Consider the following 26,342-nt stretch of genomic DNA (forward strand, 5'->3'; position numbering starts at 1 on the left):
ATAGAAACAAATCTTTTGTTGTGTTTATGCGATACAGCCTCTAACAGTCTGAGGTTCCTGTGCCCTTGGGAACCTGATAAACTATCTGCTTTCCAAAGAGTAGCGCCAGGCACTGCCAGGTAGTCAGTGCTTGGCCTTGGAGGATAGCACTCCCAAGGGGCATTTCTGTGAAAGGTGCCAGAACTGACAACTAACTGACTCTGTGACTGTTAGTGCTAGAATCCATGCTCTCCTCGTGCGACAGTGGCTTGTTAAGTGTGGGATCTTCGGTATCTGTTAAGGGATCTCGCAATCTGGAGGTTGTTCTGATCTCATCTCTCCTTCTCTATAGGATTACAAAGAATGTATCAAACCACCATATACAATTATTTGCCATTTGGTGCATCTCAATTAAAATTAAATTTTCAATAATGATGTCCCTGCTGCTTGGCTTCCTGCTCAGCTGTCAACAAAAACTGAAGTGAGTGGCATTGACCAACTCTGTATCATTTTCTCTGGAGAGATGTGCCCCAAGAGAGGGGGCTCAGCTGCTGAGCTGGTGTTTAAAGGGAATATGTGTCACATTCTCTGCATGTTATGTGATGGATTAATGGAAATCACGTCTTTCCATTAGCTGTGTAAAATTGGCAAAAAACGATGAGTGTTAAAAAAAACTAATCAGGTCTTAATGTCAGGGCCTCAACTTCTCTCCAGAAGTAAAATGGAACAGTGGCTGTTTCTCTGCTTTCTGGACCCATTCAGTCAAGTGCCAGAGGGATCCTTTAGCCTTTGACAATTTGAAACATGGATTCTGTGATGCCCAGCATGGTGCACAGTTATTTACTCTAGTGCCCGATGGGTATACATGCTGCCATCCTGATCCAGCCCCTATTCGCACTCAGTTAGCACTGGAGTATGATGACTCAAGGCGCAAGACACCACAGAACCAGGCCCATGGCGGCTAATCCCTACTGAAGTCACAACTAGCATTGAGTTTATTAGTCTTTCATGCTAGTGTGTATTACAGAGCCACTGCCCTCTCTGGCCTCATGAGTGGTGTTTGCTTAAGGAAAGCTCAAGACAGGAGAGTGCCATGGCTCAGGATTCACATGGAGTGGCAGAGCTGCCTGGGAACCAAGTATTAGCAGATGGCACGGCAGGGGAGGGGATTCAGGTATTGGGAGAGAGGTGCATGGCCTCAGACTGGAAGAGCAGTTTGTTGCTGCAGGTCAGGATTTGGGTCCATTGGTAGAACTGTTGGAAGAAAGCATTAGTCTCTCACTTTAATCCACTTTTAACTGACTCAGCTCTGCAAGGGGAACAAAGAGGAAAACCAGAAGCCTTGTGCTGCTCTCACAATACAGTCTCTCCAAACAGATGAATACATTACTTAGCTTTACTTCAAAGTTGAGCCCACTTCTCTCATTTAGACTGCTATAAATTGAAAGTAACTTTAGGGAAGACAGCAGAGTGACTCTGGATTGACACTGGTATTACGAGAATGGGTGAAGCAGGTGATTGTGAGAGAAATGTTGGGTGTATTGGAATTTGGCCCCAAATGTACACCTGCACACATTTAACATAAAGATTCTGGACAATATTTTCAGAAGTACCTAAGAAAATTAAGAGTCTGAATCCCATTTTCAAATGTGGGTTAGGTACTTAGGAGCCCAAGTCTCACTGGAAACCAGTAGGATTTAGACACCCAAATTCCTAAGGATACTAAGCCACAAAAAACCACAAACACTCTCACAGTCCAAATCAACTGACATGGACTCATGGGGCTCACATTACAGGACTACAAATATAAATTAGATCAGCAGTAGTCAATTATTTTTTCTTAAGGTCCAAATTTCTTGGTCAGGGAAATTAATAATTAAAAATAACAATGATAATAATAAGTAAATACTATAAAGATTTTGAGGACCATTCCAAGGCATCTGCCAATCCGGATTTGGCCTGTGGTCTACCTATTGCCTACCCCTAGTTCCTGCTCAGGCTGGAACTTGGGCTCTGAGACCCATCACTGGAGTGAGGCATATATTGGCAAAGCGTTATGGGTAAGCCAGTCCTGACATGACTTGACCTGAATCTGTTCCACTGAGAGACCCCTTCAGCCTACAGAGGTATCAGTCTTCTATCAGCACCGAGAGTCTGATCCAGAGTTCATTGTAAGTCTCCGATTGCTCTTCGTGGATGTTGAATTGAACTGAATTTGCTTTAAAAGAGTAAAAACTATGGCCCAGGTCAGCTGTCACAGTTTTATTAAAAACGTGCAGTGACTCTAGAGGAGAGTTGTTGGGTTTTTCCACTGGGAGGTGTGTTCTTGGGCTAATCCCTTACCATGTCAAAGCTCCTTTTTAAAGATGTTATATAAACTGTCTGGGACCAGGGAGAGACTAAAGTAACTCACAGCACATTCCTTTTATTTAAAGATGCATTTATTAGAGACGCAGTCAAGACAATTAGGCCTAAAAATTGACCTAGCAAAAAAGCCTTATTATGGGCTTTTGCTGGTATTTTATCTTTAAAATAATGTTTGCTGCAGCTGGAAAAGAAAACAAATCCCATGGGTGGGAGGAGGGGAGAAGAAAGAATGTGGCTAGTTTAGAGTAGTGGGATCGGAACTCCAAGCAATTCTCTGGAAAGTGTCTGGATGAACTCAAGAAACCACAGGAACTCTCCTACCCTATCTCTGCTACCTCACTGAAGAGGATTGACTCAACCCAAGGCACCAGGTTTTCCTGAGATAACAGCTACATTCTGTTTCCATGATATATATGGAAGTGTCATGGGACTTAGCAGGAAAGCTTCTGGTGTGCACTTCAGGACAAGCTGTTTCTAGGGCCATCAACCTCGTGGGGATCCTATGGAAAAGGTGAAAAACCCTGATTTAGAGGATCCTGTCCGTCTGTCAAGCTGAGGAGTTCACAAACATTTAAAGTGTGCGCTACATTTTACTACCGAGTTTTTCTTATTGGCTTTTCCCTTACAGTCATGATTGCTCAGGCTATTTCCCCTCCTATCCATGGTTGTATAACATCTCTGGAGCAATCCCGGCAATTGCTGACATGCAGTGGCAATATTAGAAAAGCATGTAATGTATTTTTTAGCTGCAAGTCTTACTCTTAGCCAGCTTGTATTCACATACCGTCTTTTCTCAGGATATGCTCACCAGTTTCTCTTCACTGCAAAATTCAAGCAGTTTCTCCTTGGCTTGTGTTTGGATGGCTTAGCCATCTCCACTCTGGAGTAGCATAACTCCATAACTAGAATAGGGAAAAATGAATGTTTCAGAATACTTGAAACAATTCACAAGTCTGGGTCGAATTCATTGAAGTTCGAGATGAAAGAAAAAACAGGAGCAATGTTGACTCAAAACTTTATTTCAAAATGTTTTTTTGAAGTGACTTTTCAAATGTTTTGTGTGGCTTTCTCATGTCAATGACAGCGAGAAACAAAATGGAAAAATCCATTTTGGTTTGATACAAAATTATTTTTTTTCCAGATTTTCTGATTTGGGTACCAAACTGAAACAGCAATGTACAGAGTAGCATAGCACTGGTTTGCACCATTGCACAGTAAAACCAGTAACTCCAATCAACTGTAATACCACCCTGGTATCATCATTGCTTGACAGGAATGTGACATCATTGAAGGTCACTAGATGGCACTATTTCTGATAGTGGTATTAGGTCTGTTTAGTTGAATGTATAGGATCTAAGGGCATGTCTTCATTAGCGGCCTGATGGATCCATCCAGTAGGGGTCGATTTCTCGCATCTTGTATAGACATGATAAATCCACCACTGATTGCTCTCCCATTGACTCTGGTACTGCATGATAACAGATGAGAGTAAGGGGAGTTGATGGGAGAGTTTTTTCCGTAAACCTAGAATGGTGTGGACTCCACAGTAAGTATTTCCTAAACTATGTTGATTTGAGTTACGCTACTAACGTGACTCAAATTGAGTAGCTTAAACCAACTTGTCCCCATAGAGGAGACCTGCTCTAAGTCTTGAAAAGTTATATGTGATGCAGTTCATTTTACATACCAAGCATATCACTGGTAAAGTTTGTTCATGCTGCCTGGGTCTCTCTGTGGCAATCAAATGTAAATGTAACTGCTGCTGACAAGTGATCCAATGCAAGTAAATAAGGTAATACAAGGTGCCAGAATATTACTGGAAGAACTTATGCAGTATGTGCACCTACTGAGTTGGTAATATGTTAGCCAAGCCCTATGAAAAAGTCCTTGTGACAGCTGGACTTTTTGTATATGTGGCTACTTCTGTACTTCTGCAAATAAATTATTTGAAATTCTGAGATTCAGATGGCAACCTCATCCCAAAGCCATGAAGTCATTTAGATTTGCTGGAAAATGGACCTTTGTTCTCTGGACAGGTGTTTGAATTTTAGTTTGGGCCTCAGCTGAGATTGTGGCAAAGCCCCATCTCAGGAAAGGTTCGTGTAGTTTCAGGTTTCAGAAAAACCCCTCTTCCCAGGTTCAGCAGTGCAGGATTCAGAAATATCTATAACAAACTATGGACACACTTTTTGTATTCCATGCTTAGCAATTTTTTGTTTTCCCCAGTGCTTATTGTTACCGAGGATCCCTGGCCTATTTGTAATACAAACTCAGGCTATCTTCTGAAAAAACTTCTTCCGAAAGAGAGTGTCTACACTGCCAAAGCGCATCGAAAAGCGGTCTGCTTTTTCGAAAGTTAGCATCCACGCTGACTGGACGCTATCTCACATTTAAGCTGGGATTACTATGGGCACCTGTGTTTTTTCCTCTTTCCTTTTCTTTTAAAATAACTCCCTCTTCCCTGTCCCCACACACCTTTTTCTGAACGAGCTCTTTTGGAAAAAGGCTTCTTCCTCGTAGAAAGAGATTTACCAATGTCGGAAAAACCCCTCTGTTCTTTTGATTGTTTTTAAATGCGATTGCAGTGTGGATGTAAGTGAAGGGTTTTTTTCAGAAAAATGGCAGTTTTTCCAAAAAACCTGCAGATATACCCTCAGACTGAAAAGGCATCCAACACCATAAATTCAGGCAAGTAACTCGTTGGGCAAAAAGAGAGGTAACCAAAAAGAGAGAACAAAGCAAGGAGACAAATTACAGCCCACCAGGAAATGTGATGCTGGAAGAATTATCCGGGTGATGAATTACAGCTGTTACATGGAGTTTAGAGGCGAAAGAAGGAAAGAGGTTTTCATTTGAGGTCATTTTCTTGGGCTTCAGCTTTTACATTGTCAAAAATAGTTCCCACACAAGCAATATAATAGAGCCAATATTCTGGTGTAGTGAAGGGAGAAGGCTTCATTATATTAAAGTCAAACATATAGGAATATAATGGAAAATTATATATTTCAGGCTATGCTTGGGAGAGTGGCATATTAAGCATTGCAGTGAAAATAGCTGGTTAAAATCTCCCCAGTCTACTGTTACACGCTGTTAGGCAATTGTGCTATTTTCTATTTATTTGTCTGATGATGTTTGGATTTTTATTATTATTATTTTGAGTGGGATTTAATATTCCTCTTGGCACTGCAATTCCTCTCAGAGATGCAGCCCCCCCCCCCTCCCCCCCACAGAGAAACCTCATCTCTACATTTATCCCTCCGGTACCTACCTGGGGTTGTAGATGCTCTGTCTGACAATGATGGGCTCGATTCACCATTCCTCTGCTGCCCACAATTGCACAACCCTTCCCCACAGATCCTGGGGCTCTGCACTCACTGGCAACCACCCCTAGCAAAGGGGGCAATCCGAGGTATATTGGGGAGGCCTGTTCCAGGAATGGCAGAACTGTGGCCAGGGCAATTCCAAACCTCAGCCATTTCCCAGTTGCTGCAGAGCCCACAGTGGGCCTTGTACTTGCTCAGGGAGGAGCTGGTGCTCCTGTCTTCTCCCATGAGCCTGTGCACACCACTGCACCCTGTGCAATGATGGTGAGGGATGGAGGTTTTGCTGTTGCAGAGTAGAGTCAACCCACAATTGTGTGACTGTATGTTGTTGGTACTGCAGGCACAGCACCACCAAGCAACGGGAGTTGTGCTGCATCACAGACATGTGATGATGGACCTGATGTAGCACTGGAGGATGTGCAGGCTTTCAAGAGAGCTCAGCAGAACTCAGCATGCTGGGGACATGCTGGGCTCTGAGCTCTTCTGAAAATCTGGCTCTTTCAGCTGGTTAGCGTTTGGAATCCAGTTCGCCTTGCATGGATAGGGTCAAGCAGGATGCGTCACAATTGTTTCTCTGACCCATGGCCGATTGCCTGAGAAGTGGCTTGCTTCTGCAGTGGCTGTAGTGGGCTACATTTCACAGTGCCACAAGCATGCTGGAGACAACACTCCACAAATGATCCCTACGCAACCCCACACAGCTGTTCTCTGCAACCATCCTGGCCAGCACTTGACATTCACGTCTGGGAATCGGGAACTTCTCATTCAGCATGGAGCACCACCTCACCTTCTTCTCAGATAATGTGCTGCAGATAGGGATGGCTCACTTGCATCCCTGGTAAGGTTTCCAAGAGACTCTCAGCCCTGTGGTTCAGTATGACCCTTTCACACACTTGCACCTCACCCTATGCAGAACAAATCATTAAGGATGGATTTGTTATGAGGGACTCACCAGCTAGAATCGTAGAATCCTAGGGATGGAGGAGACCGCAGGAGGTCATTGAGTGCAGCCCCCAGCCCAAAGCAAGACCAATCCCAACTAACTCATCCCAGCCAGGGCTTTGTCAAGCCAGGACTTAAAAACCTCTGGGGATGGAGATTCCACCACCTCCCTAGGTAACCCATTCCAGTGCTTCACCACCCTCTGAGTGAAATAGTTTTCCTGATATCCAACCTAGACCTCTCCCAATGTAACTTGAGACCATTGCTCCTCGTTCTGCCATCTGCCCTCACTGAGAACAGCCTCTTTCCATCCTCTTTGGAACCTCCCTTTAGGAAGTTGAAGGCTGCTATCAAATCCCACCTCACTCATCTCTTCTGCAGACTAAATAAGCCCAAATCCCTCAGGGTACGTCTACACTGCATCCCTAGTTCGAACTAGGGATGCAAATGGAGACAACCGAAGTAGTTAATGAAGCGGGGATTTAAATATCCCGCGCTCCATTAACATGATCTCGCCGGCGCGCTAGTTCGAATCATTCCTTCAAAGTAGGAATAAGAGCCTCCGGAAAAGGGCACTTTTTCCGGAGGATCGGGGCCAGTCTAGACGCTCTTTTCCGGCTTTTTTAAAAGCCGGAAAAAAGCGGCGGACATTTTTATTTAAATGCCGCGGGGGATATTTAAATCCCCCGCGGATTTCCCTACGACGACTAGTGAAATTTACATGCCCCTTCCGGAAAAGGGGCCAGTGTAGACGTAGCCGATGGGTTTATGAAGGGGATGGTTTGATGAGATAACATGATCTTGGTAACTAATTGACCATTCATTATCAGTGGGAAATAGGTCAATGGAGGGATGATAGGAGTTACTATAGAGAACTTTCTGGGTGTCTGGCTGGTGAGTCTTGCCCACATGCTCAGGGTTTAGCTGATCGCCATATTTGGGGTCGGGAAGGAATTTTCCTCCAGGGTAGATTGGCAGAGGCCCTGGAGGTTTTTCGCCTTCCTCTGTAGCATGGGGTACAGATCACAGCTGGAGGATTTTCTGCATCTTGTGGTCTTCAAAGTATTTGAAGGCTTCAATATCTGAGATATAGGTGAGAGGATTATTCTAGGAGGGGTGTGTGAGATTCTGTGGCCTGTACTGTGCAGGGGGTCAGACTAGATGATCATAATGGTCCCTTCTGACCTTAAAGTCTATGAGTCTATGAGTCTCTCCTCGTAGGTTATGTGCTCCAGACCCCTAATCATTTTGGTTGCCCTCCACAACTTGACCATCTAGTCATGAGCTAGATTCAATGACTCATTTCATGGGCTATTTCCATCTGTAATGAGGAAATTCCCTGGAAATGTAGGGCAGGGGAACTCTCTGTCTGGTGAATGTTGGTGGGATTTGGTTCTAGACTTCATTGGTGGTGTCAGTCTGGGGTGCGTGTAGGTTCTCTCTGTGTGCTGTCCCAGCTCTGAGCAGATGATTTCCTCAGCAGACTGTGATAGAACTTCCCAGAAAAACCAGTCTCGTTTGGTGGCAAAGGTGCATGGCTGGATTTATTATCAACAAAGCACTGGATTAGCACCTCTTCTCAGTAGTTACAGGTACACTAACATATGTATGCCCGTCACACTGGATTAGCTCAGTCAGCTTCATGACTGTTTGCTGCCCCTTAGGCCAGACAAAGAGATAAGATGAGGGACCTCCAAATGTATAGACTGAGTCAAACAATCTTGGCTAAACAACTGGTATACCGACCTCCATGTTTCATTACACGTTTTTCCCCTCGCATTGTTCCTTTTCAGAGAACACATTCCTATTTGTCACATCTGTCTGACGTTTCAGACAAAATATCTGTTCATCTCTTCTGTCAAACCATCTTCTCTTGTGCTAGGTTGTGGTGTACTTGTGGGAGCCTGCTGGAATGTGTTTACATATGTGGTGTGTTTTAGCAATGCTAGCAATACCCAGGAAACGTCCATATACTGAACTTACAGGCATTTTCTTTAACACATGCCCTGACTTTGGTGCATAATTAAGGCCTCGGGTCTTGCACCATGCCTGATGCTCTAGGGCAGGGCTACTCAACTTTGGAAGCCTTGGGGGGCACAATGATACTCAGCATGTGACAAGGGTCACAACTTAAGTATGGTTGCATATACATGCAAATATATATACCAATATATGCAAATAGCTTCAAGGAACATGGTCCTGTTGCTGGTTTGTTTTCTTTAATGCAGTGACAGTCTTTTGACAAAGAAGTCACATTAGTTTTCCATTTATCTCTGCAAAAGCGAATTCCATCTCCCAAACAGGATTGAAAACCTGGTGTTCATCCAACAGGCATTTCTTCTTTGTTGCCATTTTTAATGCTTCTTATTGAAAAGAAAATTGTATACCAGTGTTTGGGGTGTTTAGCTTGAAGCTTCAGGTTGTGCGTTTCTTGGAGTGATTTTACTGTAAAAAGTAAAGTTTCCAAGCCAAAGCACTCCGACCTGTGGCAGGCAGAAAGCTGGGCAAGTCAGGCTGGACATTAGAGCCAAAAAAAGACAGCTGCCCAGGAGCCCCGTCCTGGATTTCCAGTGGGAGTCCGTTGCTCCGTGGAGGATGGAGGCAGGGCTGCTCGGCCATGGGTCTGGACCCAAACATGGCCAGTGTGAGCCAGTCAGCACCTCTCAGGCTCTGCCCACAAGGCTAAGTATCCAGCATTTCCCACAATGCCCTGGCACTCCAGGCACTTCCTCCCTGGGGGCAAGAACCGCTGAAACCTTCTACCTGTCTATTCCAGCCAGCCCATCCACTTGTGTCTTTCAATGCTCAACCCGCCTGGGAGATGCCTTGCCACTGTGGAATGTGTTCCCAGTGGAGGCCATGTTTAAAGGATCCTACCCACAGGCTGCATATTGACCCAAACCACACCATGGGCCGCGTGTTGAGTAGCTCTGCTCTAGGGTCTCTCTGCTATATGCAGGCCTCTGTCTTTTTCAGAAGGTTGAAAAAGCTACTGGGGGGAAGCTGTTCTAGATTTGATTTTAACATATAGGGAGGAACTGGTTAAGAATTTGAAAGTGGAAGGCAGCTTGGGTGAAAGTGATCATGAAATCGCAGAGTTCAGGATTCTAAGGAATGGTAGAAGGGAGAACAGCAAAATAGAGACAATGGATTTCAGGAAGGCAGATTTTGGTAAGCTCAGAGAGCTGGTAGGTAAGGTCCCATGGAAAGCAAGACTAAGGGGAAAAACAACTGAAGGGAGTTGGCAGTTTTTCAAAGGTACATTATTAAGGGCCCAAAAGCAAGCTATTCTGCTGCGCAGGAAAGATAAAAAGTGTGGCAAAAGACCGCCTTGGCTTAACCAAGAGATCTTGCATGATCTAAAAATAAAAAGGAGTCATAAAAAGTGGAAAGTAGGACAAATTACAAAGGATGAATATAAGCAAACAATACGGCTATGTCTACACTCGCAGCTTCTTGCACAAGAACATCTTGCGCAAGTGTTCCTGTGCAAGAACTCTTGCGCAAGAAAATGTTCACACTACCATGTGCGAGCTGTGCTTTTGAGCAAGAGTGCCCATGGCAGTGTGGACGCTTTCTTGCGCAAGAAATCCCTGCTGAGTGTCCACACTGCCCTCTTGCGTAAGAGCTCTTGCGCAAGAGGGCTTACACCTGTCAAAAAAGAGCATAGCTCTTTCGCAAGGAGCCCTCTCTTACCACGCTGTACTGTAAATTTACTTGCGCAAGAGCAGGTGGGCAGTGTGGATGCTCTGCAGATTCTTGTGCAAGAACGGCTGTACTTGCGCAAGAAGCTGTGAGTATAGACATAGCCTACAGGTACGCAGGGGCAAGATTAGAAAGGCTAAGGCACAAAACGAGCTCAAACTAGCTACAGACATAAAGGGAAACAAAAAGACATTTTATAAATATATTAGAAGTAAGAGGAAGACCAAGGACAGGGTAGGCCCATTGCTCAGTGAGGATCTCAGTGAAACAGTAACAGGAAACTTGGAAATGGCAGAGATGCTTAATGACTTCTTTGTTTCAGTCTTCACCAAGAAGTCTAATGAAGGAATGTCTAATGTAGTGAATGCTAGCGGGAAGGGGGTAGGTTTAGAAGATAAAATAAAACAAGAACAAGTTAAAAATCACTTAGAAAAGTTAGATGTCTGCAAGTCACCAGGGCCTGATGAAATGCATCCTAGAATACTTGAGGAGCTGATAGAGGAGGTATCTGATCCTTTAGCTATCATCTTAGAAAAATCACGGAAGACTGGAGAGATTCCAGAAGACTGGCAAAGGGCAAATATAGTGCCCATCTATAAAAAGAGAAATAAGAACAACCCAGGAAACTACAGATCAGTCAGTTTAACTTCTGTGCCAGGAAAGATAATGGAACAAGTAATTAAGGAATTCATCTGCAGACACCTGTAAGATAATAAGGTGATAGGCAACAACCAGCATGGATTTGTAAAGAACAAATCATGTCAAACCAATCTGATAGCTTTCTTTGATAGGATAACGAGTCTTGTGGATAAGGGAGAAATGGTGGATTTGGTATACCTAGACTTTAGTAAGGCATTTGATATGGTCTCGCATGATATTCTTATCATTAAACTAGGCAAATACAACTTAGATGGGGCTACTATAAGGTGGGTGCATAACTGTCTGGATAACCGTTCTCAGAAAGTAGTTATTAACAGTTCACAATCCTGCTGGAATGGCATAACAAGTGGGGTTCCTCAGGGGTCTGTTTTGGGACCGGTTCTGTTCAATATCTTCATCAACAATTTAGATATTGGCATAGAGAGTATACTTATTAAGTTTGCAGATGATACAAAGTTGGGAGGAGTTGCAACTGCTTTGGAGGATAGAGTCATAACTCACAATGATCTGGACAATCTGGAGAAATGGTCTGAGGTAAATAGGATGAAGTTTAATAAGGACAACTGCAAAGAACTCCACTTAGGAAGGAACAATCAGTCTCACACACACAGAATGGGAAGCAACTGTCTAGGAAGGAGTACTGCAGAAAGGGATCTAGGAGTCACAGTGGATGACAAGCTGAATATGAATCTACAGTGTGACGCTGTTGCAAAAAAAGCAAACATGATTCTGGGATGCATTAACAGTTGTGAACAAGACACGAGAAGTCATTCTTCTGCTCTACTCTGCACTGATTAGGCGTTAGTTGGAGTATTGTGTCCAGTTCTGGGCACCACATTTCAAGAAAGATGTGGAGAAATTGGAGAAGGTCCAGAGAAGAACAACGAGAATGATTAAAGGTCTAGAGAAGATGACCTATGAAGGAAGACTGAAAGAATTGGGCTTGTTTAGTTTGGAAAGGAGAAGACTGAGAGGGAACATGATAGTGTCACAAGGAGGAGGGAGAAAATTTGTTCTCTGTGGCCTCTGAGGATAGCATAAGAAGCAATGGGATTAAACTACAGCAAGGGAGGTTTAGGTTGGACATTAGGAAAAACTTCCTAACTGTCAGGGTGGTGAAACACTGGAATAAGTTGCCTAGGGAGGTTGTGGAAGCTCCATCTCTGGAGATATTTAAGAGCAGGTTAGATAGACATCTATCAGGGATGGTCTAGACAGTACTGAGTCCTGCCATGAGGGCAGGGGACTGGACTCGATGACTTCTCGAGGTCCCTTCCAGTTCTAGTGTTCTATGATTCTGTGATTCTCTCCTCACCCCCACTCTTCCACTCATCCTTCCTGATAGCTGAGCAGATTTGCATTTTCAACCCAAGCAAAAGCTAAGAAATCTTGTTCCCTACTGAGCCCCTCATGCTGCCTGTCAAAGTAATTGTTGCTGGTGATTTTTGACGCCTCTCTTGTTAAAACTTCACCATCTGTTCCCTTCCTGGCAGAAGCAAGCCCTGGGCTTGGGGAGGGATGTTCTATAACAGTGTTCCTCAATTTTTCTTTATAAAGTACCCCTTTTAAAAAAAATCATAAGTACCGCCAGTACGTACAGTTTTCAGACACACAATTTTTTTTTCTACTATTGCAACACATTTGTTTAAACAACTTAATCATAGCCGGGTGGGTGATGAAATTTTGGGGTGTAAAAAGTACAAAAATAATAAAGCGCTATAAAACTTAAAACAAAAATTCAGTTTTCTTCAAGTTTCAGTTGTGTTGATGTAGCCCCCAGACTTCTCTCCAGTACCCCTAAGGGTACTCGTACCATTGGTTGAAAAACACTGTTCTATAAATCCAGCCCATCACATTTCCTCCTCTATGACTGCTGTTCTGATCATCCACCATAGCTCACGTGCCCCCTCCTCCTCCCAATGCAACCCCATCTTCTTTGCTCACCTTTGACTCCAGGATTGAAACACTTATCCCCTCAGCACCAGCCCTGGTGCCCTGTCTGTTATCCATCTTTCAGAGCGCTTGTTTGCACTCACTAGCTGCCTTTTCTTTTCCTTCTGCTTCTAGTCCAGAGTGTGTGGCTGGGACTGCAGCAGTATGCCAATTTCTTGAAGATAATTGTTTAATTAAAACCAGACAGGCCTGGCCTCCTGCTGACATCACACTGTTGGTGACACTCATGACAATGGGAACGTTGGCTCTTATGAGAGTTGGCTCCCTGTGAAGGAGGAGATGGCTCTGGGCACAGCCCTAATTGTGCCAGTTTCTGCCTTATAAGTCCCGTAGCCTTTGACAAGGCTTGCCAAAGCCTGAGCAAGGTTGCCCCCAGCAGGCTCACAGCCATGTTCACCATGACCTCCTGCTCACTTGGGTCGAGTCAGCATTGGTGTGTCACTTTCCTTCCTCACCCCGCTTTCTTCCTTTTCCTGAAAGAACCTTCACTTCATTTGCAGGAGTGAAGCTTTCAGTCAGGGGTGGAGGCACTGACCCGTGGAAAAATCAGTCAGGGCCTACACACAAGTGAGAAGCAAAACAAACAAACAAACTCCAGCCCTCACTGATGGAGAAAGACACGCCCCACATTCCCCCTGCCCACCAGAGACTAGAGGGTCCCAGCCTAGTAGATTGTTGTGTGCACCAGGCCTGTGGTGGGGCAGCAGGGAGGCTGGAGCACCAACACAGTCTCTCCAATGCTTGGGTGGCTCTGAGCTCCAGGGCCAGATCCAGGCAAGCCGACAGCTGCATCTGGCCCCTGGGCAGGGCTGGATTACCCAATAGGCAGACTAAACACATGCTTAGGGCACCAGCAAAGCAGGGGCACCAAAAAAAAAAAGAGAGAGATTTTACGGTATAGTATTGTTTTTATTTTGAACGACATATGGGGGGCACCATAATCTTTTCGGTGCTTAAGGCCTCTAAAGGTCTTAATCCAGCCCCGCCCCTGGGCCTAAGGTTCCCCACCCCTGCCTTTGGGCTAGATTGTGCCCTACAGGGGAGTGGTAGGACCATGCAGCATCTGAGATCCGGAGAAGGAAATCAGTGCGGATTCCTGCTGCACTGACTGAACAAGCATATTGCGCTGGCAGCTAATCTGAATACTGGCCTCAGGCCTGATCTAGAGCAGAGAATCCAGGCCTTTGCCTTCAGTGGGGATTGACAACAAATGTCCCATTTAGTTCCCCTTATGATTTTTTATTTATTTCTTGTGATGCGGACACTTGTCACTGGGATCTGGGATGACAAACCACCCAACACATTTAACATGCACAACCAAACAACTAGTCAGAATTAGCCTGGATAGATTCCAACCATCAACCTACATTTTAAGGAAAGGTTCTCCTATTAACAATCCTTTACCCATCTTCATACCTTACTAAGGATGCATGAAAAAAGGGCTGAATAATGTGTTACCTACCTTCTCCCTGCCCCTACCCTACCACAGGTTTGTTCCATCCACATGTTACAACCTGCCTCATCTATAAAGGCCTCACACAATGATCCTGCTGGGGTCATCCCTGGGTGAAAAAGTGATGAAAAGGAATAAAGTGTCCTTCCTTGTCACTGCCAGGATTAAAAGGGGAAAAAATCTGCCTCCCCTTAAATCTGCGTCAGGCAAAATGGAGGACAATTCATCACATTGTGTTGGTAGAGAGTGAAACAGGCAATCGCGATTTGCTCTCAGAGAGGAACTGCTATTTAAAGAGCTCACAGAAGTGCCCATCAAATCCCTTTATTCAAGTTCTCAAGTCAAACCAGGGCGAGCTCAATAATTCATAGGCAGGATCAGCGCTTGTCATTATGTCGAAACTGATTACCGCGCACACCTGTAATTAGATATAATGGGTGTAATTTCCAGTCTCACTGAGATATTTATGGCAGGAAGTTGCTTAAAGGTATTTTCTCTCTAGGCTGAGCCTTTTGAGTTTTGGTTTGACAAGTACTTCAAAAGGAGACAAGTAATTCTGAGATTTCCTGTTAGTGAAATGAAGGAACAGCATTTTCAGAAAAAAATAATGTAGATGCCTCTTAGTTTAGAACCTATTTACTATAGGTGATTTCAGTTGTGGAGTGGTGTGTCTGGTCTGGGGGACAAGTACCGCTGCAACCCCTACCCCCAATCTCACTTTTGCCCACTGAAGCAATGCCTCCTGGGAGACTGGGCTAGTGTGATGTTTGGGGGCTGATCCAGACCAATAAGAGTGAACTGCCCTGTCACCTTGGGTGCTTCTGTGTTGGGCACTTTGGTTCAGAGCCCTGTCATATCAACAGCTCACATAGAAGATGCAGCCCTTACCCTACCTTCTACCAGCCTGGGTGACTCCTGGCAGAGTGGCAGTCCTGAGCCTATCCAAAACCTTGCAGTGTTCAACCCCCTCACTGTGGCACTCTTAGGGTATGTCTACACTAGGCCCCTAGTTAAATATCCTGGGCTTCATTTGCAACTTCGAATGCCTACATTAGCCTCCCTAGTTCGAACTAGGGGGCTAGTGTAGACATACCCTTAGTCTTGTCAACCTTGCTGCACTTTTAAAGAGGCTGTGTGCAGCACCTGCTAGGGAGTTTGGCTGAGGATTTTGCCTCACAATACTGAGATGGCTGGATGATAAAACAAGTTTAAATTTGTTAAGAACAGATATTGAAGTGATACAAAGTAGGAGGAGTTGGGATAGAAATAGTTACAAACAAACAAAGGTGTAATAAGCTTCAAAGACTAAAACCTAACTTAGCAAACTAGAATCTTTTGTTCAGAGTGGTTGTTCTCACTCTGGGGCCACGTCTACACTGGCCCCTTTTCCGGAAGGGGCATGTTTATTTCATGAGTCGCAATAGGGAAATGCGCGGGGGATTTAAATATCCCCCGCGGCATTTAAATAAAAATGTCCGCCGCTTTTTTCCGGCTTTTAGAAAAGCCGGAAAAAAGCGGCAGACATTTTTATTTAAATGCCGCGGGGGATATTTAAATCCCCCGCGCATTTCCCTATTGCGACTCGTGAAATTAACATGCCCCTTCCGGAAAAGGGGCCAGTGTAGACGAGCCCCAGTTGTTTTTCCAACCCGAGTAGTCAGTTCTTAGCCAGGACCTAACACAGAGCTCGAAGCACCATGTTTTTGTTTGTTGTTTTCCCTGTCAGCCAAAGGAGACCAAAATGACATTTTCTCCCGGCTTATATCATCAACATGTATCTTTGTTTTCAACAGCTTGCTGAGTCCAGCAGGAAATGATGCCATGTTCATTTTTTGCACTCTCTCTCTCCCAGTCCTGATAGGTCACTGGTTATCTCCCCCATTCCCTAGTTCGATGGCTTTGTTTACCTTATATGTAAATGTACTTTTATTCTGTATCTTTGCTCAACTTACATCGGAGAGGCATTCAAGCAGGCAGGACCTCTTTCCTTTGTCTGTAGTGGAGAGATTTAAGCCGCTCCTGCCAACCACATTTTAAGAACATATTTCCAGCACATATTTATAACTTTTCATATATCACCCATATATAACCAGCACACCATAATATTAATGACCAGTGTGCCTAGGTTACTCTAGGTGACACCATTTAGATATAGATTATGGCAACAGAGAGCTAGGGTGATACACTAAGCTGAGGCCAGCTGAGACTCATTGCAAGTTATCAAGCAGTAAGCCCTCTGGCAATGGGATGCTATTACAGACAGTCAGGAATTACCTGTGTAACCAGAAGTACTTCCTTCCAGAAATAAGCTTACAGCATTGTAAGAGTCTTCATGTTGCTCATAGTGGAAAGATTGTTGCCTATTCTATGTAGGAGCCAACAAGCAGCATCACTGTATCTGAACAACCCTTAAAGAAAGGTTACGAGAGAGATAACTGTGATTAGGGTTTATGTGCACAAAACAAGAAATACATTAACAAGTGGAGGACAGTTATAAGTTTCAGGCAGTGGTTGTGGTTTCCAAAGGAGCAGTTGATAATTTCAGGATGTGAGGATAACTGTTCAAGGAAACGGGTGGCTTTACATCCTTCCTCTGCCACTACTCTACTGATGAAAAGTGAAAGTAGAAAGAATGCTCCATAAGGACAGCAGTATTTCATAATCCATGCTAAAAATATGCCATTCATTTAAATGATAGTGCCTACCCAGAGAGAAGCTGAATGCTGTATATAAATAGCAGTCGGAATATGGGGGTGGAGTGTCAGAAATCACATCAACTCAGTGCTGCTGAAAATACATTTGCTTCATCCCAGCACTGACACTCTGCCAGAAATCTCTTCCTGCTTCACAGCCCTGGTACTAGATTGACTGAGACCCAAAATCTAGGTGGTTGTATGTTTTCTGCTTCTTAGGTTTAGGTGCATGATGGGAAAAGATTGACTCATGGTATCTCTTTGTTCCACAGCTTTTGAACTACCTGGGCCATTCCTAACTTGTTAATTCCTGTCTCCCTTAGTCTTATGATCTATCTGTCTGTCTGTCTGCCTATCTATTTGGCTATATCTATACTGAAGGGTTTTTTTCAGAAAAAGATATGCAAATTGCAATTCGCAATTGCGTATCTTTTTCCACTTTTGGCCCATCATACAATGAGGAATAGAGGGATGCTGAAATAATGTGTCTGCTTTTTTGGAAACTGTTCAGAAAAAGTGGAAGCATTCTTTGGATGCAGCAGAGCTTTTCTGGGATAACTCTGGTATCCCAGAAAAGCTCCATAATTGAGACATAGCCTAAATCTAATCTAATCTAATCTAATCTATCTATGGGTATGTCTAGACTGCACGCCTTTTTCGACAGATACTGTCGACAAAGCCTCTGTTGAAAAAGAGCATCTAGACCAGTGTTTCTCAAACTTTTTTTGCTCATGTTGCCCTTCTGAGCCTCATTTACCTCTGTGGCCCCCTCACAGCCGCTGCTATTTGGAAAAAAAGGTACATAATTTACCTAATGTTCTGTTTTTTCGATGTGGCCCCCTAGAGGTAGGGCGTGGCCCCTGGGGAGGCATATGGCCCACGGTTGAGAACCACTGGTCTAGACTACAACCAGTACTGTCAACAAACCAAGTCGCTTTTTTGAAAGAGAGTTTAGACGCTCTCTTTCAAAAAAGCACAGTTTGCATGCAATAGCTCCTTTTTTCAAGAGTACTATCAAAAAAAGGCATTATTCCTCGTAGAATGAGGTTTACTGCCGTCGACAAAACTGCTGCGTTCTGTCAACTTACTGTCGACAGAACATGGTGATAGTGTAGACGCAGGTATAGTTTTGTCGACAAAAGCCCACTTTTGTCGACAAAACCCTGTAGTCCAGACACACCCTATCTATCTATCTATCTATCTATCTATCTATCTATCTATCTATCTATCTATCTATCATCATTATAATCAAATCTTAGGATTGGAAGGGACTTGGTTTGAGCTCAGGAGTGCATGTAAAAATGGTAAGAATTTGTTTATTTTGTAAAATGATGATGGGAGACTATATCTTGGGAGCCCCTTGCTCTAAAGTCCCTAGGTTTGTATCACTAGCATTACCTTGCACCCATATGATGCACTGAAAAATAGAAGACAAAGTAACTATGAGGATTGTAGAGCACTTAGAAAAAATACTTCTTAAACAGAAAGCATTGCTCAACATTCACTACATCAGAGTTAGTGCTCTGCTATCACATGGTATTCTGAGAAGAATCATGGACTCAGAAGATGGAAAGGGACCTCAGAAGATCATCAAGTCCAGGCTTCTGCACTCTTGGCAGGAATAAGCAAAACCACTGATAGGTGTTTTTCTAATCTGCCCTTAAAAATCTCCAGCGATGAAGATTCCACAAATTCCCTAGGCAATTTATTCCAGTGTTTAATCACCCTGGGTATGTCTACACTACAAAGTTAATTTGAACTAACAGACGTTAGTTCGAATTAACTTTGATAGGCGCTACACATACAAACCGCAAGTTCAAACTTAATTCGAACTAACGGAGCGCTTAATTCGAACTAGGTAAACCTTATTCTACAAGGACTAACGCCTAGTTCGAATTAAGTAGTTTGAATTAAGGGCTGTGTAGCCACTTAATTCGAACTAGTGGGAGGCTAGCCCTCCCCAGCTTTCCTTGATGGCCACTCTGGGCACCACAAGGAAAACTCTTCTGCCCCCCTTCTGGCCCTGGAGCCCTTAAAGGGGCACGGTCTGGCTACAGTGCCCGTGCCAGGTGCAAGTCTGCCAGCACCCAGCCAGCAGACCCTGCACCTGGCACAGCATGAACCAGCCACCCGTTGCCACCCAGCCCTCCGCCTCTTCCCGGGGCCAGGCTGGCGGCTCCCAGGAGCCTGCCCGGGGCCACAAGAGGCGGGCGCCCGCCTGGTTTAGTGCGGCCATCGTGGACCTCATCCACGACCTCCGCACTAGGCACAGGAAAGTGGCCATCTAGGGCAGGATAGCTGCCAGCCTGGCCACCCAGGAGCAGGTTTGCATGAAAATCAAGGTGGTCCAGTGAGACCCCCGACCCTGAGCCCTGAGCTTAGAACGGCCGTACTGGGTCAGACCAAAGGTCCATCTAGCCCAGTAGCCTGTCTGCCGACAGCGGCCAACCCTAGGGACCTTGGAGGGGATGGACCGAAGACAATGACCAAGCCATTTGTCTCGTGCCATCCATCTCCAGACTTCCAAAACAGAGGCCAGGGACACCATTTCTATCCCCTGGCTAATACCACTCCATGGACCCAGCCTCCATGAATTTATCTAACTTCTCTTTAAACTCTGTTCTAGTTCTAGCCTTCACAGCCTCCTGCAGCAAGGAGTTCCACAGGTTGACTATTTGCTTTGTAAAGAAGAACTTTCTGTTATTAGTTTGAAGCCTGCTACCCATTCATTTCATTTGGTGTCCTCTAGTCCTTCTATTATGGGAACTAATGAAGAACTTTTCTTTATGCACCCTTTCCACACCACTCATGATTTTATAGACCTCTATCATATCCCCCCTCAGTCTCCTCTTTTCTAAGCTGAAAAGTCCCAGTCTCTTTAGCCTCTCTTCATATGGGACCTGTTCCAAACCTCCATATCCACATTCTTCCAGAATTGTGGTACCCAGAACTGGACATAATACTCCATGTGAGGTTTAATCTGCATGGATTAGAGCAGAATTACTTCTCATGCCTTGCTTACAACACCCCTGCAAATACATCCCAGAATGCTCTTTACTTTCTTTGCAATTATGTTATACTGTTACACCATTGCTACTGAGCTGGATGTTTCCTGAACAAGAAGGACACAACTAAAGCAACACTTGCTTCCACTCCATCAGAATCACCAAGCAAGGATACTGACTTGTTCACAGAATCAGTAATGGGAAGGGCCACTGACAGGGGGACATAGGAGGAATTGCCACAGGGCTCAGCAATGTAGAAGCGGTGGTAGTAGCCAGAGTCCTGGGCTCCTTTAATTTGTTTCTGAAGCACAGCGCTGTGCACTCTGGGGCTCTGAAGGCTTGGGGGGTGGGCCGGCACTGTGGTCTGGGCTGCACCGCGGGCTGGCGGTGGTCTGGGCTGTACCATGGGATTTAAATAATCGCCGCTTCTTTTACATCAAAATGGCCACTGTGCAGTGCCGATCAGCTGTTTGGCAGCGCAGCAGGGCAGTCTGGACGCACCACGGTTGACAATGGAAACCTTTGTTGACCGCTCCGGTAAACCTCATTTCACCAGGCATTTAAATCGCCACTTCATTTTCCTATGTCTAGTAAACTCATCTACATGGCTCCGATGATGGAGCCATGTAGTCTAGACATACCCATGTAGACGGAGGCCTTCCCTGTCCTGGGCTGTTAACCTGGCCCCTTTCACCAGCTCTAACCACCATTAAATATCGTAAAGGAAACGTACTCTGCCACTGCATATAACACTGAATATCAGCAGCAAGGTAAAGTGTCTTTTCAGGCCCAGATGAAAGTATAACAAACCAGAGAGCATAAAACTTTAAAACTGCTTTAAAACTGCTTACAGTCTAATGTCCCAGGACTGCTTCTGATTGGGAGGGGTGGTAGGATCTTGGGAAGGCGGATCTTGGCCACAGTGTTGGTGGAGCTTGTTAGGAAATTATTTTCTGCTCCCATGACTGTTTTTGGGGAAAATAAATGTTTTTATTTTTAATCAAAAACTTTCTTCCAACTTTTTTTGACAAGGTCATTGAAAAGTTGAAAACTGAAAAGTTGGTAGCTAAAATAATTTGTTTTTTGATGAAAAAAGTGTCAAAAACAAACATTTGCATTTTAACCAAACCAGAGCACCATGTTTCATTAAAAAAATGTTTCAAAGGAAATATGTCCATTTGCACAGAGCAAGGAGTTGCTCCACACTAGTGTTACCTACACTGGGAGCCAGTTGGAAGCAGGGACCCCATTCCAACCCTTCCTCTCAGAAGAGAGGGTCACTGCTCTCATCCATTGGTCAGTTCCCATACAGACAGGCTTCACTGCAGTCATTCCTAGGCCTGGCACTTTGGTCACCGCTGGGACATGCTGGAGCTCCGTCACTCTGCTCAGTCCTGCATAATCTGTGGCTAATGATAACTATTAGATGCCCTCCCTTTGGATTTTAGGCAGACAGGCCATGCTGCTGTGGGGACTGGTGGGGTTTAAGTCAGAGCTAATCAAGGCCAGAAAACAAATAGGAAGAAGTCAAACTGTAAGCCACAGCAGATGAAGAACACCAGGATAATGAGAAAAGTGCCTGAGTGGGACAAAGTGGAATTCAATGGAATATGGGAAGATCGACAAAAGCAAGCTCAAGTGTCTGTGCTGTTGACTACAGAAATCACAGCGAGGGGCCAGGTGCCAGCTGCAGGGCTATTGCTCTTATATAATTTCATTGTGCCTGTCTCCTTCCAAAGTTGCAGGGCAAACCCTTTCTTTATTCCTGTGTGCCCTAATGGCCACAGCCTCCTGCTCTCTCCCTCCCACTGTTGCTTTAGCCCTGCTCACTTTTATAGCTAATCATAGCTTCTATTTAAATGCTAATCGGTCTCAGCAGAGGGCCTGTTTTACATACACTGTGTCTTTTGTGGTGCAATAAAGCTTAAGCTCTGAATGTTAAATACCCATTGAGACTGCATTAGACAACTTTCCCCTCTGGGGCTTTGTGGAGAGTGCAGGGAGCAGCAGGGAGATGATGGATTGCCTGCAAACCTGGAATCAAGACACAAGGATTATTCCCCTTTGGGATATTCCACTGGTGCTCTTTTGTGTCTCTCTCTGCAACTCACCCAGGGTATGTCTACACTACCACCCTAATTCGAACTAGGGTGGTTAATGTAGGCAACCGAAGTTGCAAATGAAGCCCGGGATTTGAATTTCCCGGGCTTCATTTGCATCTTGCCGGGCACCGCCATTTTTAAAGCCCCGCTAGTTCGGACCCCGTGCCCGCGGCTACACGCGGCACGGAGTAGGTAGTTCGGATTAGGCTTCCTATTCAGAACTACTGTTACTCCTCGTGGAACGAGGTGTACCGGTAGTTCGGAATAGGAAGCCTAATCCGAACTACCTACTCCGTGCCACGTGTAGCCGCGGGCACGGGGTCCGAACTAGCGGGGCTTTAAAAATGGCGGCGCCCGGCAAGATGCAAATGAAGCCCGGGAAATTCAAATACCGGGCTTCATTTGCAACTTCGGTTGCCTACATTAACCACCCTAGTTCAAATTAGGGTGGTAGTGTAGACATACCCCCACTTCCTTCATCCCAGCCTCATCAGCTGGACCCTACAGTCAAGACTGCAGATCAAAGCCAATCAGAGTTCCTGATGATAGACTCTGCTCTTGCCCCCAATCAGCACGTGATCCATCAATTTTAGTGCTGCCATCAGTGGTTAGTTATCTTCGGGAATTTGGTCCCCCTCTGCCATGCTCACTGAGGGGAGGAGGCAGAAATTGATCAGCAGACCATGGATCCCGGTTTGAGAAACATTGAACTAGGAGTCTCTAGGTTTCATTGAATACAGGGCCTTCTTTCTTCTTGAAATTTCCCACTGTGGGCTTTTTTGCAGGGCAGTGCTTGTATGCTGCCACTCTGGAGAGGTGAATACAAAACATTATTTCATTCCCTGGATGGCAGACCATACCCACATTTGCGGTGTTCCCTATAAGCTGGGCACCTGTGCTACATGGCCGCTCAGGAGAGATTCACATGCCACCCAGCTGATTAGCAGCGTGCCCACAGTTGGCAACAGGTGTTTCTATTGGTGGTGCACATTCCCACCTGCCTTGGTGCACACAACGAATGTACTCCGCACATGGCTGGAGAAGATGAGAGGGGACATGGTCCACGGACCATGCTGCTATGCCTAGCACACTAGCTTGTTCCTAGAACTGTCTTAAATGCTAGATGGAGACCCTACTCTGCAGTCCATACAGTAGAGTTGTGGAGTCTGTGGAAGGTTGTCATTACCAAAGAGCAGTGGTTTTCAGCCTGTGGTCTGCATTCCCTGGAGGGCCTGAAGACTGTCTCAGATTCCAAAGGGGCCTGCTCTTCCACTCAACATTTTTGAAGAGACTGCAAGTGAAAAAAAGGTTGAAAAAGTGTGGCCGATCAAGTGTTGTCTACTGATGTTTTTTAGCACTAAAACGTTTATTACTCGGGGGGGGGGGGGGAGATTGGTTATGTGGCCACCTTACACCCAACGTTAGGTATTCCCACCAATGAAGATGGGTCTGGAAATGGGTTGCAGGAGATCTTTCTGTGAAGGGAATCATGAAAAGTCATTAGGAAAACAGGTCGGTGATTACAAGCTCCCAATATCTTTCCTCCTCCTGCAGGTATTGTGAGCTGGGTTTATAGGCGGTGAGCAGCTAAGAGCCCTAAGCCAATGGGAAGCGAGGGGTCTTTCCCTGCTTGTGATTATATCCTGTTGTTTCCTTTCTACAGGTGGACCCTTATGTACCTTATGAATACACCTGCGAGGGGATGTTGGAGCGGATTCACGCCTATATTCAGCACCAGGTCCGTCACTGCTCTTCTACTCCCCAGGGCTTCTCACTTCTTCTTGGGGGAAGCAGCCAACTAGGCATTATGGCCAGAAGGCTGTAGTTCAGGGCTGGGAAAAATACAGCCCTGGGGCCGGATCTGGCCCGTGAAGCCACCAGATCGGCCCATGGGCCACCCTGCCAGGACCCTCAGGCACACAACTGTCATGGGTTTAAAGCGCAGTCCAGCAGCTCTCTCCTCTGGAGGGAAGGGGAGGCTTCCTGTGAGATCCTGCTCCCAGCCCAATCCTCAGCTCCTATTGGCCAGAAACAACCAGCCTATAGGAATTGACCCCAGCCAATCTCTCAGCTCCTATTGGCTGTAAACAGCCAGCCAATAGGAGCTGAGAGATTGGCCTGGGGGAGGATGGGGGCAGTGCAAGCCTCTTCCCCCTCCAGAGCTGAGAGCCACAGGGATAGATTAGCCTGCAGGTCTAAGAGATCTGGGGCTGCACAGGCAGGGAGTCCAGCCTGCTTTGTGGGGGCTGCAGGGCTGCTGGCTTAGGTAAGCGCCTCCCAGTCAGAGCCTGCCTCTGGTACCCCTGCCCCTCCCGCATCCCAACTCCCTCCCCTAGGTCACCATCCAAACCCTCTGCACCCCCTACCCCAGATCACAACTCCCTCCCAGGCTCTGTAAGCTCTCCTACACCCCTCCCCAAGGCCAGAATCTTCTCCTGCATCCAAACACTCTCCCAGGTCCGGCACCCCAATCCCCTGATCCAGGTCACAACCCAAACCCATTGGTCTGCACTCCCCCCTTCACCCAAACTCCCTCTCAGACCTCACACCATCTCCTACATCCCAGTCTCTTACCCCGTGAGCCCTTCTGCACCTAACCTCCATCCTACACTCCGCACCCTCTCCACAGTAAAGTGCAGCCCTTGACCACTTTCCAAAATCTTGGAGTGGCCCCCCATCAAAAATTATTGCCATTGCCCACCCCTGCAGTAGTTAAAGATGTGCAACAGACTTCAGGTTCATTGCTACTTTTCAGGCAGCTAGAGGTCCAAGGTTTGGAGTGACCTGACATGAGAGGGAGGGAAGGAAGGAATTGAAGGAGACCTGGTGGTAGATGTGAGGGGTTGCAGTGAGTCTCCTCAACCCTTGATTCCGGGGAAGAGTTAATAGTTTCATTCTAAACCAGACAAATAGAGGCCAGTGAACCCTAAATCCCAGAGCAAAACAGAGGGGAAGGAAGAACACTCCTGTGAACCCACTTGCCTTTCCTGCAGCCCTCTGAGATCCCTCACTGCCCAGGTTCACACCAGGTGAGCTCTCGCTGAGCCTGACAGAGCTGCATGGCAGGCTGCATTGTCACTAGGTAGGTCAAGGCCCAAGGCTTGTCTGACAATGAAGTGGTTTACTTCATTCAAATCTCTCCCAGAGCTCCATCCCTTCTGAAAACCAAGGTCTGAAAGCACCAGCGGCCTCCCCTGGCAGATGCTGCAGCCAGTGATTATTGTATGTGTTGTCAGTTAGGTGGCCAACTTTCTGATTGTTGAAAACTCCCATCCTTTCCCTGAGGTCACACCCCTGCCCCATCCCTTCTCCAAAGCCCCACCCCTGGTCATGCTGTCCTCCTTCTCTCCACTACTCAGTCTTTCACTCCTGGCTCACTCGCTCATTTTCACAGGACTGGGGCAGGAGGTTGGGTTAGGGTGAGGGCTGTAGAGTGAGGGGGTTTGGAGTTCAGGATGGGGCTCCAGGCAGGGGCAAAGGCTTAGGCTGTGGGAAGCAGTGAGGTCTCCGCCTGGTGGTATGGTGTCTGGGATGTGGCCAGAAATGGGAGGTTCAAAGTTTGGGAGAAGGCTGTAGGCTGGGGCAGAGGATTGCAAAGGAGGGGTGATGGCGCTGGCTGGGTGTGTGGGCTGTGGTATGGGGCCAGAGAGGGGGAGTTGAGGTGAAAAGGGGGTTCCAGACTTTGGCTGAGTGGTTCAGAGAGCAGGACGGAGTTTGGGTAACAGAATAGGGATACAGGAGGAGGCTCAGGACTGGAGCAGGGGATTGGGATTCAGGAAGGGTTTTAGGCTGTGGGCTCCAGGCAACATTTACCTCAGGTGGGTCCCAGGAATCTGCCCACATGTCCATCTGTCTCATAGGTGGTATCTGGTATCTGTTTGAATCTGAGAGGACTTATGAAAGTCAAGGACCAATGGTGCTGGCTGGAGCCCAGCATAGTACTGGCAGGAGCCAGGGATGCTCCTCCCTAATCCTATGGCGGCAACCATTGATTGCCACTTTGGGCCTTTCTTAAACAGAGGCTGGGTCATGAGGTGGTGCTAATAGTCATGTGTCAGGTACCTTAGCAGCCCTGCACACCGCTTGTCTGGTCTGTGCCTGGGTGGAGACACATGAGGATCACTCGGTATCTGCAGGGATAGGTACATCCAGGTGGCAAG

The 26,342-nt window shown here is 46.0% G+C and overlaps 1 protein-coding gene across 1 annotated transcript in view; it reads left to right on the top strand.

The window, feature by feature from the left end:
- The window catches only part of MGAT5B (alpha-1,6-mannosylglycoprotein 6-beta-N-acetylglucosaminyltransferase B), a 275,223-nt gene that overhangs the window by 234,091 nt on the left and 14,790 nt on the right, over positions 1-26,342 (top strand). Inside the window, exon 15 of the mRNA XM_089771960.1 lies at positions 23,846-23,920. Within this exon, the coding sequence (XP_089628086.1) occupies positions 23,846-23,920 (75 nt within the window). The remainder of the gene's footprint in view (positions 1-23,845; positions 23,921-26,342) is intronic.

The sequence above is a fragment of the Pelodiscus sinensis genome, chromosome 20 (genome assembly GCF_052426305.1).
Source record: "Pelodiscus sinensis isolate ZL-2025 chromosome 20, ASM5242630v1, whole genome shotgun sequence".
NCBI lineage: Eukaryota > Metazoa > Chordata > Testudines > Trionychidae > Pelodiscus > Pelodiscus sinensis.